This window comes from Uloborus diversus, chromosome 9 (assembly GCF_026930045.1).
Source record: "Uloborus diversus isolate 005 chromosome 9, Udiv.v.3.1, whole genome shotgun sequence".
In the NCBI taxonomy this organism is placed as follows: Eukaryota; Metazoa; Arthropoda; class Arachnida; order Araneae; family Uloboridae; genus Uloborus; species Uloborus diversus.
This window is the reverse complement of record NC_072739.1, coordinates 5300973-5324231: the sequence shown is the minus strand read 5'-3', so window position 1 is coordinate 5324231 and position 23259 is coordinate 5300973. Positions and strand designations below refer to the sequence as shown.

Genomic DNA, 23259 nt, shown 5'->3' with positions numbered 1-23259 from the left:
GTCCCTTTGTTTCTCACTGTCTGAATTTTACGCCCCAAAACAGAGAAGAGGTTTCCTATCATTTTTACTGCTTAGCTCCAAATTTTTAATTTTGTCACTTACGTCCCTTTGTTTCTCACTGTCTGAATTTTACGCAAAGAATCAATTTCTTTCTGAAATAGTTTTACAGATACAGATAGGAATTTATATGGGCCAGAGCGGAGCTCTTTTACCCTGTATGAGGGAAAGTCATGAAGGAGTTGATTTGAAATGGTGTGAGGGGGGGGGGATGGAGTAGAGAGAGGGAAAAAAAAAGAAATCTTTTCATTTTAGGAATCATAGTTTTACACATGCTAGTAGATATTTATTCATGATCAGCAACAATTAAAAACATTTAGTTGTATAAAAATTTATAATATAATTCACTGTTTTAGAGCAATTACTTTTCATAAAAAAGGAACTACAAACTGAAAAATACTTAAAAGATTTTAATGTTCAATTTGGAAATTCCTTTGATTATTTCTTTCAGTTTACTAATGGGGTGATTTCCTTCAGTCAAAAGTACTACTTTTAGTCATTGAAATGGATAGAATGAGCAAAAAAAAAAAAAAATACATGGACCCAGAAAATACTTTTATTTTCCAAAGTTTTTTTTTAAATTAATTTTTTAAAATTTCCGATTTTTCAAACAAGGCGTGGCCTTTACGACGTCACAAATGATGCAATTTGGCACATCTTTCTACTACGTTTCCACATTATGATAATCAAGCAGCGAATTAAAATTGCGCTCTACGCTTGCTACCAGCCATATCGTTGCCAATACACGTGAGTAAAGATGCGAATTAAATATTTTGGACCGTGAATGGCAACACTGAATGGCATTTCATCATTTGTGATGTCATCGGCAGAAGCGTTAAACGATGAAAGAGCACCGATTTAAGTAATTTTTTTTAAATATTAAACTTAAAGAAATTATTTAAAAAATGGTCAGATCCTATGTTTTTAAGCATGCTCTTTCAGAAAAAGAAAATACTTTTAAAATTTTGGAAACGACCCCATTCTGATACTGTAATCTTCATTATAATTTATTAATTGCCAGATAGAAATCTAAATTAAGTCACTGCAACTGCTTCATCTCAATTAATTAGTTTTAATGTCATAGATTAACAAACAAATTATAACGGAAAATATTTTCAAACATATGGTTTTAAGTTTAAGCATATATAGTTTTGAAATGTAACTCTAATTAAGTTCTTTTTTTTAAATTCCTAATCTGCAGTTTTATGTATTTTTTTTTAAATTCAATAGTGTGCTTACTTATGAAAATTTGATCAATAACAAAATTTTTAAGCAATGAATAAGCAAACATTACATTCATAATTACTTATTTTCAATTTAGTTTTATATTTTTTTAAATAATTTTATCGAGTCATATTTAAATAACATTAGTGCTGTCGCTGTTAACAGCCAGGAAGACTTCTTGGTTTCAAATTTCTGTTTTAATCATCAATAAAACACATACATACATACAAAAAAAAAAAAAAAAAACATTGTTACAAGTGTACTAAATGCAGCGTTTCATAAACTGCAGAAATTATTTGTTAGTCTCAGTGCACAAACATGTTACGTTTTTTTGAAACACCAGTGCTTATGGTGTCTTTCCAGTTTCGTCGACACGAACCCCCCCCCCCCCCCCACCTTCTGTTTTTCAGTTTTAATCATACCTTTTGATTTATTAAAGGGGGGAGAAAATTTGAATTGTCGGTGAAATTGAGGATAAACTGATTTTATAACTTACTAATTCGTCAAAAAAATTTAATGCCAAAGAGATTCTCCAGATCCAAAAAAAAAAAAAAAAAAAACGTTCTTTGTTTCCTCCCTAGAAAACTTCGTTACTAACAATATTTCTTTATATGATTGTCAAGAATATTTTACTGTAACACATCTTATTTCCGATAAAGCAAGTTATGTAAAATTTAATAATCCAGTTTTAGTTCCTATAAAAACCTTCATTGAATCTCGAACGTGTAGAAAACCGAGTGTGTAGAAAACTTTCAATCTTTTTCCAACTTAAATTTAAATAGTTAAAATTTACTGTTTAAGTGTTTATATGCAAAACGCGAAAAACTATATCATCGCACATTCTTCTTTGCATTTGTTTAAGACTTCATTTATGTTTGTATTCAACTCCAGTAAAGAAATACTACCTTTTTTACCCTAAAAAATCAGCCTTGACAAAATTTATTTTATTAGGGAAATAAAGTTCAAGCTAAATCAAGTGCTAATAAATTAAATAAAAATCATTGGAATTACTGGACATGGATTTTTGTTAATTATTTGTTTTAGCTGTAAAATGTAAAGTTAAGAGAAATACATCTTTAGCAATATCTGCTTCCAACAAAGAGTTTATAGCCTACACTGTTAAAAATTTTCCGGAAAATTTACGGTAATTGTTACTGGCATCCATGTTGCCAGTAACTATTACCGTAAAAATCAAATGTTACTGTAAAATTTTACGGTTTCCTCGGTAGGCCACAGCAACCAGTTGGCGCTGCGATCGCTTATTTCTCCGGTATAAATTACCGTAAAAATCAGCGATGCGTCGGCGATGCAATTTTACAGTAACAATTACCAGAAAATCTTCCTGAATTTTTAACAGTGTATAAATTACATGAAATTGAACGGTTGTTTTTAACACAAAGCTCTTGGATTTATTCAATACTAGTGGTACCCATACGGCTTTGCCCGTAATAGAAAAATTAAAAGGTCTTTTGGTTCGCCTGTATATTTACAAATAATATGTGGCGAATTTTCTCGCCAATTGGCTTGTACCCATGTTACGGTTCCACGTTATGATAATTTCGTAATTTACTCGTCCACCTTATGATATTTTTGTTCTTAAAATTGGAATAGAAAAAGAACCACATCGAATTTTCAAAAAATTGCTTCGAGGTGCACCCCCCCCCCCCCATGCTACAAACTAACTTTGTGCCAAATTTCATGAAAATCGGCCCAACGATCTAGGCGCTATGTGCTTCACAGACATCCAGACATCCTCCGGACAGAGAGACTTTCAGCTTTATTATTAGTAAAGATGTTTTTCCATTCATTCTTTCCAATTTATTCTACCAAGAAATTATTCATTAATAGTTAGAAATATATTCATATGCATATATATTTAGAGAAGATGATTGCAGCATCATTAGCTTTAATGAGCCCCTACAAGCTTCTATAAATATAAGCAACAGATTAAAAAAAAACTTTTGATACCAACAGATAGAAGTAGTGGTTCAAGTAATGTGGAAAACGTTTTATTTTTCTAAGTTGGTCCAATTTTGTTTTTAGAGCACCGTTAACAAGACTTTGATTGAAAAGTAAGCTTTCATTTTCGTAAATCCGTTACTAATTTCAAAATTATTCATTAATCGTCAGTTATTTTGAGTAACTCGATTATTCTTTTATTCACTTTAATAGATATTTTGGTTTAATTTTAGAATTATCTTTTACAAAAAAAAAACAGTTACGTTTTAAAAGCATTGTTGAGTTTGAATGGGACACAATTTTCTCTTTTCATGCATTTAAATGTTTAAAGTTCTTTTTTATTTTAGATATTTAGGTGCAGGGAAAAATGCAGAGTTAGTAGATATTTTTAAATGTTTCGGTCATTAACTGAAGTCATTTGTCCTAATCTACTTACAAAATCAATAAACATTTTGAAGCAATAACTGATATCTATAGTAAATTTAGTTATAATTTTGAGCTCTTGTATGAGTTCTTGTAACTGTAAAGGAGAATAAATCAAAACAAATGCTGATAGCTGAATATTAGTTTTCCATGGAACCCAGTTCAAGAATCATGCAAAATAATTTATCTCAGCTCAAGGTTTGTTGAAATCCCGTGAAAAATAAAGGTTTAACTTATTCCTAATACTGCTGCTTATACCTGAAAAATCCGCTGCTGTTGCTGAAATTGCGAATATTAATGAATGCCAAGAGAAAAAAGTTTACCTTGAATCTTAAGTTACAAAAAAGTAACAGTGAAAAGTTTTATGTTTGGCATTTAACTCAACACGTTTTAAATAGAATGGTTTGCCATTCTATTTAAAACGTGTTGAGTTAACCGAGTTAAATGATTAAAACGTTTTCTTTCTCATTAAGTTATTTACAAACTACTTTTCTGTCATTTATTCATGTTAATATTCATTTTATAAATAAAAAATATTTCGTAGCTATTTTCCTCACATTAAAATAGTGTCCCAGTCATAACCATCAGTGATCCATTCAACCCTATAAGTGGAGCAAAGTGGGACAAATGGATTTCTTTAGCTTTAGCTTAATCGTTCATGAAAGTTGATTTTTTTTTTCACCTTTTAGAATTCGTTCTATTTTGTTGAATGTGCAATAAAATTATTCTGAAGATTTTAAAAAAATTAAAAAAAAAACTGATCAAAAGAAAAAAAATAACAGGAAAAAAATGTTTCATTAATTACTACTCTCCTCTACATATGCAATGACTAGCACTTCATTTCAGCTTATCTATAATATCCTTATCTAAAGATGTAATAGCCTTGTAAGCATCGTGCACACTGCCAACGTACAAATAAACTTTACATTTTTATCACGAACGTTGCTAAGAAAATCTTAATCCGAGCAAACAAGATGTGATGCAAAGGTTAGTTTAAAATTCAGAAGATACGGCACAGATTATCTATTTAGTAAATTATTCATAACATGTTGCACAGATCATTGAGTAACACATTCACAACATTTTGATGAGATCGTTTAAACTGCCCATAAAAGTCACGCAAATCATTAAATTTAACATTCACCAATTGAAGGCCAGCTAATTTAGTTTAACATTTCAAGAAGTTACACACATCATTTAGTTGCACCGCCTAGATTGTTCAGTTTTTTACAGCATTTTTTTTTGCTAACGGTTTCTTGCTTTCAGTTCTCTCCACATCCGCATCTTTTTATCGACAAGCAAAACGGAGTACAGTAGAGCCCTGTTTATCCGCCACCCATGTATCCGGATCATATTTTCAGTGTTTCAGTTATATTAGAATTTTAGACTATAAGAGCAAAAATGGAATTAAAAATACACCAAATATTCGATTTTATTTTAGACTAGCGGGACCCGCACGACTTTGCCTGTAGTAGAAAATTAAAAGCTCATTTGGCTCGCCTGTATATTTACAAATAATGGATGGTGAATTTCTCCCTAATTGCTTAGGTTATTTGCTCGCCCATGTTATGGTAGTTTGCTCGCCCATGTTATGATAATTTGCTCGTCCATGTTACGATAATTTACTTGATAAAATGTTTTTAAAATTGGAATAGAAAAAGAACAAAATCGAATTTTCAAAAAATCGCTCCTATGTGCACATCTCCATGCTACAAAATAATTTTGTGCCAAATTTCATAAAAATCGGCCGAACGGTCTAGGCGCTACGCGCGTCACAGAGAGTCGGACATCTAGACGTCCAGACAGAGATCCAGACATTCAAGTTTATTATTAGTAACCAAGTTGTAAGTTACAAAAGACATAATACAACAATAATAAGTGATAAAAATGTAACTTTTATGCTCATTAATTTCCTAAACCTCATTTACTTTCGGTAATGCTCGATAATTACGTACATACATCAATCAGTCGAGCTGATTTTCTGTCGAAAATTGCAATACGTTTCGAATAACAACCGTCTCAAAAGCGTAATGTTAATTTCCGACCTTGAACATGACATAATCTGGAAGCTTAGTCTTCGCAGATCATTTACACTCAGAAATGTACGCACACACCAAGAAAAGGCAAATCCCCCTGTTTACATCCTTAATGCGTAGATCGAACAAGGGGTAGAGCACCCAAGTGACCCGTATGCTAACTTGCGTGTCATTTGGGCCATTCGGTCAAGGGATTTCGCGTGAGGAAACGTGGGACTTCCAGAAGCAGTTTTCACCCCTTTCCGCCGTGGAGAAAATTTGAAAATTGCATCCTCGGATGACAAGGTCGTTCTCAAGACTTTTTTTTGTCTTGTTGAGAAATTATTACTTATCTACGTAATTGACATTTAATTCATACTAGCTGCGTCGCCCGGCTTTGCGCGGTCTGCCACGAAAATAAAAGTTATGTCAAGTGACGCGTATTTAACGATGAGGCTAAAATTTTGCGGCAGATCTCGGAATAATTACCAAAAAGAAAATATTTTGAATCCCCCGATTACAAGAAAAGCTCCAAAACAACAGCGAGGATTTTATTTGTTCATATTCGAGAAAAATGTGGCAAACACACACACAGAGATCGTTTTTCTCAATGATTTTCTTTACGCTAAAAATTTTAACTGAAGCACTGTTGTGGAAAATTGAGATGAAGCACTGAATAATAATTTGAATGGAGGAAAGCCTTCGAAAAGTAGGGATTTTAGGTCGAAATCTAAATGTCATAATTGATAGTTTTAGTTGATGTCTCCGCTAATTCATATCGGAGGATTGTGTTAAATAGCAAAGCAATTAAGATGGGAAAATTACGAATCTATCGATACCTGGTTCGATGGTCAGTTCACTGACGTTCGGGGGAAGTAATTCGGACATAGACACATACATACATAAGCTCAGTTTGTAATTATACTATAAGATTTTTATTTGTAGCTTTCAGTTTTTCAGTTGTAACAGTTTCTTTTTAACGTTAACGAGTTTTTTCAATTAAACTTCATTAATTTTTTTGTGAGGAGAAATATAAATAAGAACTCTTGATCACATTCAAATCATTTGTTTTAAACTTCATTCATTGCTTTGTTCTTTCTGGCAAAATATCTCCGCTATTGATGAATTACACTGAAAACGTTACAGTTAGCAGAAAAAAAAAAAAAAAAAAAAAATCTGAGAGAAGAACGTTTAATTTCACTTCTTCTGAACTTCAACGTAATCTTTTTCTTTTCTCAGGTAAAATCCAGGTCTTTAGTTTTTATATCAAAAAAAAAGGACGAATAATTACATAACGATGTATAAAATAATCATTTATTCATAAAATAACATTTTCTCAAAACAATGCCAGAAGAAAAAAGCTTGAACTTTTCCCTAGTAGCACACGTAGCGTTCAAATGTTTCATAAACGTTTCAAAATGGTTGTCATGACGTTGATAATCATTTTAAAACGTTTATGAAATGTAGTGATTATGAACCTTGGTTACATTTCATCCAGCGGTTTGAACCCATCTATATTTTTCAGCATTAACATTTCGCCTGTAAAATAACTGATATAGTTTTAGAGTTTCCCAGATACAATAGTACAAATTTCGAGCTACAAAGCAAACTAACCAATTTATTCAGTCATTGAAAAGCAAAAAACAAAACATTTGGCGGTACAGAAGGTTTACTGGAAATTACAAAGTTGCAATCGTGAAAATATTTTTAAAAAAAATAAATTTCAACTGTTTGGAAACTGAGTTTGGTTAAATCTCATTCTGTAAATTAAATCTAATATAAAATCAACTTCATAGTGTGTTATGAAAATACAATAAAATATCAGTCAATGAAACATAAACAGGACGGTCGTATTATTAATATAACTAGAAAGTCGTCCGTTAAAGTATTACGAGTGAAAATTGCTTCTACATTTGAACGAAGCCATTGCCTGTTTGGTTATACTTTCATAGTTGAAATCGTAACCCTCACTCCAGTGGATGAACCCAAAACTCCAATAGATAGCGTTTACAGTTCACCACTTTTTCGTTTCTTCATGCCCCTAAAATGAGTCTTACCAGTAAAACAGTCAAGTGGCCGGATCCAGTTCAGCCTTGTGACAATAAAGCATTTCCCTGCATGTCAAACATTACCAAAATATACAATCAAATTATCATGCAGTGGTGCGAGTTTCATTGTTGATGACGTCAGGAGCGTTACTTGATCACTGGCTATCAAATATATGAGGATTTTTCAAATGTTTCACACAGTCAATCAACATTTATTTAACAAACGCTCCTTCCTACCTTAAATCTGTAACACATTAGTTTCAAAAATTCATGGTTCAAACACTCTTAAGCCACGCCCCATTTATGAGGGCTCTTCCACCGGTAATCGGATACAACCATTTTCTAGCCATTGAAAAGTGAATTCATTAGCAAGCAAACTGATCTTTCTGGTATACTGGTAGTAGAGTCCATCCGAAATGGGGCGTGGTTTAACAATGAGCAAGATTCTGTACATTTGAAACTGGTTTGCTACTGACTTGGCGATTGATGATGGCGTCAGGAGCGTCACTCGTTAATTCGCTATTATATATGTGTGGATTAACGGGAAGATAAATTAATAGCTATTCTATTATTGCCAACTTTAAAGTAATTGCTTCGTTTTTTGCTAAAACATTTCCTCTCTTTTTTTTTTCAGTCAAGGCAAGAAAAAATGGATTAGTTGATTCTATGGGACACCACCCCACGCTCGTATGGAACAAAAAAGTACCTAACTCTAATCTAGAAAAGTTCAAGAGGAAAATAGAAGAAAAATACAACGTCCATTTTGGTAAGTAAATTACATGTTATTCATAACATAAAAAAATATAAAAAACGTTCATGATCTACTACAATAAATATGTGACTTCTTCAAACTGTTTCGTTTCATCGAGGTATACATTAGGGTGGTTTAAAAATACTTTTTCTTTCAGCTAGAGTCCAGGACACCCCCTATTTTTGAGCAATCACGATTGCTTATTGTTCTCACTTGACTGTTTTGAATTCCTATCATTTTATTTTCCGACCGCCACCCTCCGCACCATCGCCGTCGACCGGCTCCTCACGATGCTGCTCCTATAGCGAAAGCCGTCTCCAGGTTTCATCCATGTCCTACACACACGCGCATACATACACAACTACACACACACATGCACACACACACACACAAACACATACACCGACATAACCTACACACATACACACAACTAAAAACACATTCATGCCTGCACACAGATACAAACACATATGCCTACACACACATACACATACCCCGCCTCCACACACACAAACACTCATACACACAACTACCTACACACTCATGCCTGCACACAGACACAAACACACATGCCAACACACGCATACACATACCCCCTACACACAAACACGCACGCCTACATATATACACTCGTGATTGCGAAAAACATAATTTGAATTCAAGATGACAAAATTCAATTTTTTTTTTTTTTGAGCAATCACGATTGCTTATTGCTTTCATTTGACTGTTTTTGACGTTCCTTTGATTTTTCCCACCGCCACCCTCCGCAGCATCACCGTCGACCGGGTCCTCACGATGCTGCTCCTATAGCGAAAGCCGTCTCCAGGTTGCATCCATGTCCTACACACACGCGCATACATACACAACTACACACATATACATATATACACCTACACACACATACATACACCTACACACATACACAAACACATACACATCTACACACTCACATACACACAACTACCCACACACTCATGCCTGCACACAGACACAAACACATATGCCTACATACACATACCCCCCCACACACACATACACACAACTACCCACACACTCATGCCTGCACACAGACACAAACACACATGCCTACACACACACACATACCCCCCACACACAAACACACGCTTACATATACACACACACTCGTGATTGCGAAAAACATAATTTGAATTCAAGATGACAAAATTCAAATTAATTTATTATTATTATTATTATTATTATTTTTTTTTAAGACTTACTAATAGTATTATGCTGTAAAAGTTTTAGTTTTTAACTCAAGCTATAAGATGGTGCTCAGTGACCCCTTAATTTAACATTAGCCGTAGCAAAGAAATTTTCCCCAGCTGCTTTTTTGTAAATAATTATTTTATTGCATTGTACATGCATATTACTCGTGCATATTATAATACTGTAACGGATCCGGTGTGGCTTCCAACTTTCTTGAAAGGACGACACAGTTCTTCATTAAAAACACAAGAAATTTATTTACACTATGTACAGGAAAGATCGTCAACAACTGCTAAATTAAGCATCAGCAATTAAGCAAATATCACACAAACACTCATACACACATTTACTTACACACTCATGCCTGCACACAGACACAAACACACATGCCAACACACGCATACACATACCCCCTACACACAAACACGCACGCCTACATATATACACTCGTGATTGCGAAAAACATAATTTGAATTCAAGATGACAAAATTCAAATTTTTTTTTTTAAAGACTTACTAATAGTATTATGCTGTAAAAGTTTTAGTTTTTAACTCAAGCTATAAGATGGTGCTCAGTGACCCCTTAATTTAACATTAGCCGTAGCAAAGAAATTTTCCCAGCTGCTTTTTTGTAAATAATTATTTTATTGCATTGTACATGCATATTACTCGTGCATATTATAATACTGTAACGGATCCGGTGTGGCTTCCAACTTTCTTGAAAGGACGACACAGTTCTTCATTAAAAACACAAGAAATTTATTTACACTATGTACAGGAAAGATCGTCAACAACTGCTAAATTAAGCATCAGCAATTAAGCAAATATCACACAAACACTCATACACACATTTACTTACACACTCATGCCTGCACACAGACACAAACACACATGCCAACACACGCATACACATACCCCCTACACACAAACACGCACGCCTACATATATACACTCGTGATTGCGAAAAACATAATTTGAATTCAAGATGACAAAATTCAAATTTTTTTTTTTAAAGACTTACTAATAGTATTATGCTGTAAAAGTTTTAGTTTTTAACTCAAGCTATAAGATGGTGCTCAGTGACCCCTTAATTTAACATTAGCCGTAGCAAAGAAATTTTCCCAGCTGCTTTTTTGTAAATAATTATTTTATTGCATTGTACATGCATATTACTCGTGCATATTATAATACTGTAACGGATCCGGTGTGGCTTCCAACTTTCTTGAAAGGACGACACAGTTCTTCATTAAAAACACAAGAAATTTATTTACACTATGTACAGGAAAGATCGTCAACAACTGCTAAATTAAGCATCAGCAATTAAGCAAATATCACACAAACACTCATACACACATTTACTTACACACTCATGCCTGCACACAGACACAAACACACATGCCAACACACGCATACACATACCCCCTACACACAAACACGCACGCCTACATATATACACTCGTGATTGCGAAAAACATAATTTGAATTCAAGATGACAAAATTCAAATTTTTTTTTTTAAAGACTTACTAATAGTATTATGCTGTAAAAGTTTTAGTTTTTAACTCAAGCTATAAGATGGTGCTCAGTGACCCCTTAATTTAACATTAGCCGTAGCAAAGAAATTTTCCCAGCTGCTTTTTTGTAAATAATTATTTTATTGCATTGTACATGCATATTACTCGTGCATATTATAATACTGTAACGGATCCGGTGTGGCTTCCAACTTTCTTGAAAGGACGACACAGTTCTTTATTAAAAACACAAGAAATTTATTTACACTATGTACAGGAAAGATCGTCAACAACTGCTAAATTAAGCATCAGCAATTAAGCAAATATCACACAAACACTCATACACACATTTACTTACACACTCATGCCTGCACACAGACACAAACACACATGCCAACACACGCATACACATACCCCCTACACACAAACACGCACGCCTACATATATACACTCGTGATTGCAAAAAACATAATTTGAATTCAAGATGACAAAATTCAAATTTTTTTTTTTTAAAGACTTACTAATAGTATTATGCTGTAAAAGTTTTAGTTTTTAACTCAAGCTATAAGATGGTGCTCAGTGACCCCTTAATTTAACATTAGCCGTAGCAAAGAAATTTTCCCAGCTGCTTTTTTGTAAATAATTATTTTATTGCATTGTACATGCATATTACTCGTGCATATTATAATACTGTAACGGATCCGGTGTGGCTTCCAACTTTCTTGAAAGGACGACACAGTTCTTTATTAAAAACACAAGAAATTTATTTACACTATGTACAGGAAAGATCGTCAACAACTGCTAAATTAAGCATCAGCAATTAAGCAAATATCACACAAACACTCATACACACAACTACTTACACACTCATGCCTGCACACACACAAACACACATGCCAACACACGCATACACATACCCCCTACACACAAACACGCACGCCTGCATATATACACTCGTGATTGCGAAAAACATAATTTGAATTCAAGATGACAAAATTCAAATTTTTTTTTTTTAAAGACTTACTAATAGTATTATGCTGTAAAAGTTTTAGTTTTTAACTCAAGCTATAAGATGGTGCTCAGTGACCCCTTAATTTAACATTAGCCGTAGCAAAGAAATTTTCCCAGCTGCTTTTTTGTAAATAATTATTTTATTGCATTGTACATGCATATTACTCGTGCATATTATAATACTGTAACGGATCCGGTGTGGCTTCCAACTTTCTTGAAAGGACGACGCAGTTCTTCATTAAAAACACAAGAAATTTATTTACACTATGTACAGGAAAGATCGCCAACAACTGCTAAATTAAGCATCAGCAATTAAGCAAATATCACACAAACACTCATACACACAACTACTTACACACTCATGCCTGCACACACACAAACACACATGCCAACACACGCATACACATACCCCCTACACACAAACACGCACGCCTGCATATATACACTTGTGATTGCGAAAAACATAATTTGAATTCAAGATGACAAAATTCAAATTTTTTTTTTTAAAGACTTACTAATAGTATTATGCTGTAAAAGTTTTAGTTTTTAACTCAAGCTATAAGATGGTGCTCAGTGACCCCTTAATTTAACATTAGCCGTAGCAAAGAAATTTTCCCAGCTGCTTTTTTGTAAATAATTATTTTATTGCATTGTACATGCATATTACTCGTGCATATTATAATACTGTAACGGATCCGGTGTGGCTTCCAACTTTCTTGAAAGGACGACACAGTTCTTTATTAAAAACACAAGAAATTTATTTACACTATGTACAGGAAAGATCGTCAACAACTGCTAAATTAAGCATCAGCAATTAAGCAAATATCACACAAACACTCATACACACAACTACTTACACACTCATGCCTGCACACAGACACAAACACACATGCCAACACACGCATACACATACCCCCTACACACAAACACGCACGCCTACATATATACACTCGTGATTGCGAAAAACATAATTTGAATTCAAGATGACAAAATTCAAATTTTTTTTTTTTAAAGACTTACTAATAGTATTATGCTGTAAAAGTTTTAGTTTTTAACTCAAGCTATAAGATGGTGCTCAGTGACCCCTTAATTTAACATTAGCCGTAGCAAAGAAATTTTCCCCAGCTGCTTTTTTGTAAATAATTATTTTATTGCATTGTACATGCATATTACTCGTGCATATTATAATACTGTAACGGATCCGGTGTGGCTTCCAACTTTCTTGAAAGGACGACACAGTTCTTTATTAAAAACACAAGAAATTTATTTACACTATGTACAGGAAAGATCGTCAACAACTGCTAAATTAAGCATCAGCAATTAAGCAAATATCACACAAACACTCATACACACAACTACTTACACACTCATGCCTGCACACACACAAACACACATGCCAACACACGCATACACATACCCCCTACACACAAACACGCACGCCTGCATATATACACTCGTGATTGCGAAAAACATAATTTGAATTCAAGATGACAAAATTCAAATTTTTTTTTTTTAAAGACTTACTAATAGTATTATGCTGTAAAAGTTTTAGTTTTTAACTCAAGCTATAAGATGGTGCTCAGTGACCCCTTAATTTAACATTAGCCGTAGCAAAGAAATTTTCCCCAGCTGCTTTTTTGTAAATAATTATTTTATTGCATTGTACATGCATATTACTCGTGCATATTATAATACTGTAACGGATCCGGTGTGGCTTCCAACTTTCTTGAAAGGACGACACAGTTCTTTATTAAAAACACAAGAAATTTATTTACACTATGTACAGGAAAGATCGTCAACAACTGCTAAATTAAGCATCAGCAATTAAGCAAATATCACACAAACACTCATACACACAACTACTTACACACTCATGCCTGCACACAGACACAAACACACATGCCAACACACGCATACACATACCCCCTACACACAAACACGCACGCCTACATATATACACTCGTGATTGCGAAAAACATAATTTGAATTCAAGATGACAAAATTCAAATTTTTTTTTTTTAAAGACTTACTAATAGTATTATGCTGTAAAAGTTTTAGTTTTTAACTCAAGCTATAAGATGGTGCTCAGTGACCCCTTAATTTAACATTAGCCGTAGCAAAGAAATTTTCCCCAGCTGCTTTTTTGTAAATAATTATTTTATTGCATTGTACATGCATATTACTCGTGCATATTATAATACTGTAACGGATCCGGTGTGGCTTCCAACTTTCTTGAAAGGACGACACAGTTCTTTATTAAAAACACAAGAAATTTATTTACACTATGTACAGGAAAGATCGTCAACAACTGCTAAATTAAGCATCAGCAATTAAGCAAATATCACACAAACACTCATACACACAACTACTTACACACTCATGCCTGCACACACACAAACACACATGCCAACACACGCATACACATACCCCCTACACACAAACACGCACGCCTGCATATATACACTCGTGATTGCGAAAAACATAATTTGAATTCAAGATGACAAAATTCAAATTTTTTTTTTTTAAAGACTTACTAATAGTATTATGCTGTAAAAGTTTTAGTTTTTAACTCAAGCTATAAGATGGTGCTCAGTGACCCCTTAATTTAACATTAGCCGTAGCAAAGAAATTTTCCCCAGCTGCTTTTTTGTAAATAATTATTTTATTGCATTGTACATGCATATTACTCGTGCATATTATAATACTGTAACGGATCCGGTGTGGCTTCCAACTTTCTTGAAAGGACGACACAGTTCTTTATTAAAAACACAAGAAATTTATTTACACTATGTACAGGAAAGATCGTCAACAACTGCTAAATTAAGCATCAGCAATTAAGCAAATATCACACAAACACCCATACACACAACTACTTACACACTCATGCCTGCACACAGACACAAACACACATGCCAACACACGCATACACATACCCCCTACACACAAACACGCACGCCTACATATATACACTCGTGATTGCGAAAAACATAATTTGAATTCAAGATGACAAAATTCAAATTTTTTTTTTTTTAAGACTTACTAATAGTATTATGCTGTAAAAGTTTTAGTTTTTAACTCAAGCTATAAGATGGTGCTCAGTGACCCCTTAATTTAACATTAGCCGTAGCAAAGAAATTTTCCCCAGCTGCTTTTTTGTAAATAATTATTTTATTGCATTGTACATGCATATTACTCGTGCATATTATAATACTGTAACGGATCCGGTGTGGCTTCCAACTTTCTTGAAAGGACGACACAGTTCTTTATTAAAAACACAAGAAATGTATTTACACTATGTACAGGAAAGATCGTCAACAACTGCTAAATTAAGCATCAGCAATTAAGCAAATATCACACAAACACTCATACACACAACTACTTACACACTCATGCCTGCACACAGACACAAACACACATGCCAACACACGCATACACATACCCCCTACACACAAACACGCACGCCTACATATATACACTCGTGATTGCGAAAAACATAATTTGAATTCAAGATGACAAAATTCAAATTTTTTTTTTTAAGACTTACTAATAGTATTATGCTGTAAAAGTTTTAGTTTTTAACTCAAGCTATAAGATGGTGCTCAGTGACCCCTTAATTTAACATTAGCCGTAGCAAAGAAATTTTCCCCAGCTGCTTTTTTGTAAATAATTCTTTTATTGCATTGTACATGCATATTACTCGTGCATATTATAATACTGTAACGGATCCGGTGTGGCTTCCAACTTTCTTGAAAGGACGACACAGTTCTTTATTAAAAACACAAGAAATTTATTTACACTATGTACAGGAAAGATCGCCAACAACTGCTAAATTAAGCATCAGCAATTAAGCAAATATCACACAAACACTCATACACACAACTACTTACACACTCATGCCTGCACACAGACACAAACACACATGCCAACACACGCATACACATACCCCCTACACACAAACACGCACGCCTGCATATATACACTAGTGATTGCGAAAAACATAATTTGAATTCAAGATGACAAAATTCAAATTTTTTTTTTTAAAGACTTACTAATAGTATTATGCTGTAAAAGTTTTAGTTTTTAACTCAAGCTATAAGATGGTGCTCAGTGACCCCTTAATTTAACATTAGCCGTAGCAAAGAAATTTTCCCAGCTGCTTTTTTGTAAATAATTATTTTATTGCATTGTACATGCATATTACTCGTGCATATTATAATACTGTAACGGATCCGGTGTGGCTTCCAACTTTCTTGAAAGGACGACACAGTTCTTTATTAAAAACACAAGAAATTTATTTACACTATGTACAGGAAAGATCGTCAACAACTGCTAAATTAAGCATCAGCAATTAAGCAAATATCACACAAACACTCATACACACATTTACTTACACACTCATGCCTGCACACAGACACAAACACACATGCCAACACACGCATACACATACCCCCTACACACAAACACGCACGCCTACATATATACACTCGTGATTGCGAAAAACATAATTTAAATTCAAGATGACAAAATTCAAATTTTTTTTTTTTTAAGACTTACTAATAGTATTATGCTGTAAAAGTTTTAGTTTTTAACTCAAGCTATAAGATGGTGCTCAGTGACCCCTTAATTTAACATTAGCCGTAGCAAAGAAATTTTCCCCAGCTGCTTTTTTGTAAATAATTATTTTATTGCATTGTACATGCATATTACTCGTGCATATTATAATACTGTAACGGATCCGGTGTGGCTTCCAACTTTCTTGAAAGGACGACACAGTTCTTTATTAAAAACACAAGAAATTTATTTACACTATGTACAGGAAAGATCGTCAACAACTGCTAAATTAAGCATCAGCAATTAAGCAAATATCACACAAACACTCATACACACAACTACTTACACACTCATTCCTGCACACAGACACAAACACACATGCCAACACACGCATACACATACCCCCTACACACAAACACGCACGCCTACATATATACACTCGTGATTGCGAAAAACATAATTTGAATTCAAGATGACAAAATTCAAATTTTTTTTTTTAAAGACTTACTAATAGTATTATGCTGTAAAAGTTTTAGTTTTTAACTCAAGCTATAAAAGATGGTGCTCAGTGACCCCTTAATTTAACATTAGCCCTAGCAAAGAAATTTTCCCCAGCTGCTTTTTTGTAAATAATTATTTTATTGCATTGTACATGCATATTACTCGTGCATATTATAATACTGTAACGGATCCGGTGTGGCTTCCAACTTTCTTGAAAGGACGACACAGTTCTTCATTAAAAACACAAGAAATTTATTTACACTATGTACAGGAAAGATCGCCAACAACTGCTAAATTAAGCATCAGCAATTAAGCAAATATCACACAAACACTCATACACACAACTACTTACACACTCATGCCTGCACACAGACACAAACACACATGCCAACACACGCATACACATACCCCCTACACACAAACACGCACGCCTACATATATACACTCGTGATTGCGAAAAACATAATTTAAATTCAAGATGACAAAATTCAAATTTTTTTTTTTTTAAGACTTACTAATAGTATTATGCTGTAAAAGTTTTAGTTTTTAACTCAAGCTATAAGATGGTGCTCAGTGACCCCTTAATTTAACATTAGCCGTAGCAAAGAAATTTTCCCCAGCTGCTTTTTTGTAAATAATTATTTTATTGCATTGTACATGCATATTACTCGTGCATATTATAATACTGTAACGGATCCGGTGTGGCTTCCAACTTTCTTGAAAGGACGACACAGTTCTTTATTAAAAACACAAGAAATTTATTTACACTATGTACAGGAAAGATCGTCAACAACTGCTAAATTAAGCATCAGCAATTAAGCAAATATCACACAAACACTCATACACACAACTACTTACACACTCATGCCTGCACACAGACACAAACACACATGCCAACACACGCATACACATACCCCCTACACACAAACACGCACGCCTACATATATACACTCGTGATTGCGAAAAACATAATTTAAATTCAAGATGACAAAATTCAAATTTTTTTTTTTTTAAGACTTACTAATAGTATTATGCTGTAAAAGTTTTAGTTTTTAACTCAAGCTATAAGATGGTGCTCAGTGACCCCTTAATTTAACATTAGCCGTAGCAAAGAAATTTTCCCCAGCTGCTTTTTTGTAAATAATTATTTTATTGCATTGTACATGCATATTACTCGTGCATATTATAATACTGTAACGGATCCGGTGTGGCTTCCAACTTTCTTGAAAGGACGACACAGTTCTTTATTAAAAACACAAGAAATTTATTTACACTATGTACAGGAAAGATCGTCAACAACTGCTAAATTAAGCATCAGCAATTAAGCAAATATCACACAAACACTCATACACACATTTACTTACACACTCATGCCTGCACACAGACACAAACACACATGCCAACACACGCATACACATACCCCCTACACACAAACACGCACGCCTACATATATACACTCGTGATTGCGAAAAACATAATTTGAATTCAAGATGACAAAATTCAAATTTTTTTTTTTTAAAGACTTACTAATAGTATTATGCTGTAAAAGTTTTAGTTTTTAACTCAAGCTATAAGATGGTGCTCAGTGACCCCTTAATTTAACATTAGCCGTAGCAAAGAAATTTTCCCCAGCTGCTTTTTTGTAAATAATTATTTTATTGCATTGTACATGCATATTACTCGTGCATATTATAATACTGTAACGGATCCGGTGTGGCTTCCAACTTTCTTGAAAGGACGACACAGTTCTTTATTAAAAACACAAGAAATTTATTTACACTATGTACAGGAAAGATCGTCAACAACTGCTAAATTAAGCATCAGCAATTAAGCAAATATCACACAAACACTCATACACACAACTACTTACACACTCATGCCTGCACACACACAAACACACATGCCAACACACGCATACACATACCCCCTACACACAAACACGCACGCCTGCATATATACACTCGTGATTGCGAAAAACATAATTTGAATTCAAGATGACAAAATTCAAATTTTTTTTTTTTAAAGACTTACTAATAGTATTATGCTGTAAAAGTTTTAGTTTTTAACTCAAGCTATAAGATGGTGCTCAGTGACCCCTTAATTTAACATTAGCCGTAGCAAAGAAATTTTCCCCAGCTGCTTTTTTGTAAATAATTATTTTATTGCATTGTACATGCATATTACTCGTGCATATTATAATACTGTAACGGATCCGGTGTGGCTTCCAACTTTCTTGAAAGGACGACACAGTTCTTTATTAAAAACACAAGAAATTTATTTACACTATGTACAGGAAAGATCGCCAACAACTGCTAAATTAAGCATCAGCAATTAAGCAAATATCACACAAACACTCATACACACAACTACTTACACACTCATGCCTGCACACAGACACAAACACACATGCCAACACACGCATACACATACCCCCTACACACAAACACGCACGCCTGCATATATACACTAGTGATTGCGAAAAACATAATTTGAATTCAAGATGACAAAATTCAAATTTTTTTTTTTTAAGACTTACTAATAGTATTATGCTGTAAAAGTTTTAGTTTTTAACTCAAGCTATAAGATGGTGCTCAGTGACCCCTTAATTTAACATTAGCCGTAGCAAAGAAATTTTCCCCAGCTGCTTTTTTGTAAATAATTATTTTATTGCATTGTACATGCATATTACTCGTGCATATTATAATACTGTAACGGATCCGGTGTGGCTTCCAACTTTCTTGAAAGGACGACACAGTTCTTTATTAAAAACACAAGAAATTTATTTACACTATGTACAGGAAAGATCGTCAACAACTGCTAAATTAAGCATCAGCAATTAAGCAAATATCACACAAACACTCATACACACATTTACTTACACACTCATGCCTGCACACAGACACAAACACACATGCCAACACACGCATACACATACCCCCTACACACAAACACGCACGCCTACATATATACACTCGTGATTGCGAAAAACATAATTTAAATTCAAGATGACAAAATTCAAATTTTTTTTTTTAAAGACTTACTAATAGTATTATGCTGTAAAAGTTTTAGTTTTTAACTCAAGCTATAAGATGGTGCTCAGTGACCCCTTAATTTAACATTAGCCGTAGCAAAGAAATTTTCCCCAGCTGCTTTTTTGTAAATAATTATTTTATTGCATTGTACATGCATATTACTCGTGCATATTATAATACTGTAACGGATCCGGTGTGGCTTCCAACTTTCTTGAAAGGACGACACAGTTCTTTATTAAAAACACAAGAAATTTATTTACACTATGTACAGGAAAGATCGTCAACAACTGCTAAATTAAGCATCAGCAATTAAGCAAATATCACACAAACACTCATACACACAACTACTTACACACTCATGCCTGCACACAGACACAAACACACATGCCAACACACGCATACACATACCCCCTACACACAAACACGCACGCCTACATATATACACTCGTGATTGCGAAAAACATAATTTGAATTCAAGATGACAAAATTCAAATTTTTTTTTTAAAGACTTACTAATAGTATTATGCTGTAAAAGTTTTAGTTTTTAACTCAAGCTATAAGATGGTGCTCAGTGACCCCTTAATTTAACATTAGCCGTAGCAAAGAAATTTTCCCCAGCTGCTTTTTTGTAAATAATTATTTTATTGCATTGTACATGCATATTACTCGTGCATATTATAATACTGTAACGGATCCGGTGTGGCTTCCAACTTTCTTGAAAGGACGACACAGTTCTTCATTAAAAACACAAGAAATTTATTTACACTATGTACAGGAAAGATCGCCAACAACTGCTAAATTAAGCATCAGCAATTAAGCAAATATCACACAAACACTCATACACACAACTACTTACACACTCATGCCTGCACACAGACACAAACACACATGCCAACACACGCATACACATACCCCCTACACACAAACACGCACGCCTGCATATATACACTCGTGATTGCGAAAAACATAATTTGAATTCAAGATGACAAAATTCAAATTTTTTTTTTTTAAAGACTTACTAATAGTATTATGCTGTAAAAGTTTTAGTTTTTAACTCAAGCTATAAGATGGTGCTCAGTGACCCCTTAATTTAACATTAGCCGTAGCAAAGAAATTTTCCCCAGCTGCTTTTTTGTAAATAATTATTTTATTGCATTGTACATGCATATTACTCGTGCATATTATAATACTGTAACGGATCCGGTGTGGCTTCCAACTTTCTTGAAAGGACGACACAGTTCTTCATTAAAAACACAAGAAATTTATTTACACTATGTACAGGAAAGATCGTCAACAACTGCTAAATTAAGCATCAGCAATTAAGCAAATATCACACAAACACTCATACACACAACTACTTACACACTCATGCCTGCACACAGACACAAACACACATGCCAACACACGCATACACATACCCCCTACACACAAACACGCACGCCTGCATATATACACTCGTGATTGCGAAAAACATAATTTGAATTCAAGATGACAAAATTCAAATTTTTTTTTTTTAAAGACTTACTAATAGTATTATGCTGTAAAAGTTTTAGTTTTTAACTCAAGCTATAAGATGGTGCTCAGTGACCCCTTAATTTAACATTAGCCGTAGCAAAGAAATTTTCCCCAGCTGCTTTTTTGTAAATAATTATTTTATTGCATTGTACATGCATATTACTCGTGCATATTATAATACTGTAACGGATCCGGTGTGGCTTCCAACTTTCTTGAAAGGACGACACAGTTCTTCATTAAAAACACAAGAAATTTATTTACACTATGTACAGGAAAGATCGCCAACAACTGCTAAATTAAGCATCAGCAATTAAGCAAATATCACACAAACACTCATACACGCAACTACTTACACACTCATGCCTGCACACAGACACAAACACACATGCCAACACACGCATACACATACCCCCTACACACAAACACGCACGCCTGCATATATACACTCGTGATTGCGAAAAACATAATTTGAATTCAAGATGACAAAATTCAAATTTTTTTTTTTTAAAGACTTACTAATAGTATTATGCTGTAAAAGTTTTAGTTTTTAACTCAAGCTATAAGATGGTGCTCAGTGACCCCTTAATTTAACATTAGCCGTAGCAAAGAAATTTTCCCCAGCTGCTTTTTTGTAAATAATTATTTTATTGCATTGTACATGCATATTACTCGTGCATATTATAATACTGTAACGGATCCGGTGTGGCTTCCAACTTTCTTGAAAGGACGACACAGTTCTTCATTAAAAACACAAGAAATTTATTTACACTATGTACAGGAAAGATCGTCAACAACTGCTAAATTAAGCATCAGCAATTAAGCAAATATCACACAAACACTCATACACACAACTACTTACACACTCATGCCTGCACACAGACACAAACACACATGCCAACACACGCATACACATACCCCCTACACACAAACACGCACGCCTGCATATATACACTCGTGATTGCGAAAAACATAATTTGAATTCAAGATGACAAAATTCAAATTTTTTTTTTTTAAAGACTTACTAATAGTATTATGCTGTAAAAGTTTTAGTTTTTAACTCAAGCTATAAAAGATGGTGCTCAGTGACCCCTTAATTTAACATTAGCCGTAGCAAAGAAATTTTCCCCAGCTGCTTTTTTGTAAATAATTATTTTATTGCATTGTACATGCATATTACTCGTGCATATTATAATACTGTAACGGATCCGGTGTGGCTTCCAACTTTCTTGAAAGGACGACACAGTTCTTTATTAAAAACACAAGAAATTTATTTACACTATGTACAGGAAAGATCGTCAACAACTGCTAAACTAATCATCAGCAATTAAGCAAATATCACACAACACCGTAAACTCAACGGTTACACACGTATTTACTTCCAAATACGAGAAACAACACAGCGAAATGCCTCGCAATAAACAGAGCTAATGCACTCTC

The 23259-nt window shown here is 33.9% G+C and overlaps 1 protein-coding gene across 1 annotated transcript in view; it reads left to right on the top strand.

Annotated features, from left to right (window-relative positions):
* Positions 1–23259, top strand: part of LOC129229349 (acetoacetyl-CoA synthetase-like) — a 78823-nt gene that overhangs the window by 8007 nt on the left and 47557 nt on the right. Inside the window, 1 exon segment of the mRNA XM_054863639.1 lies at positions 8361–8492. Within this exon segment, the coding sequence (XP_054719614.1) occupies positions 8361–8492 (132 nt within the window).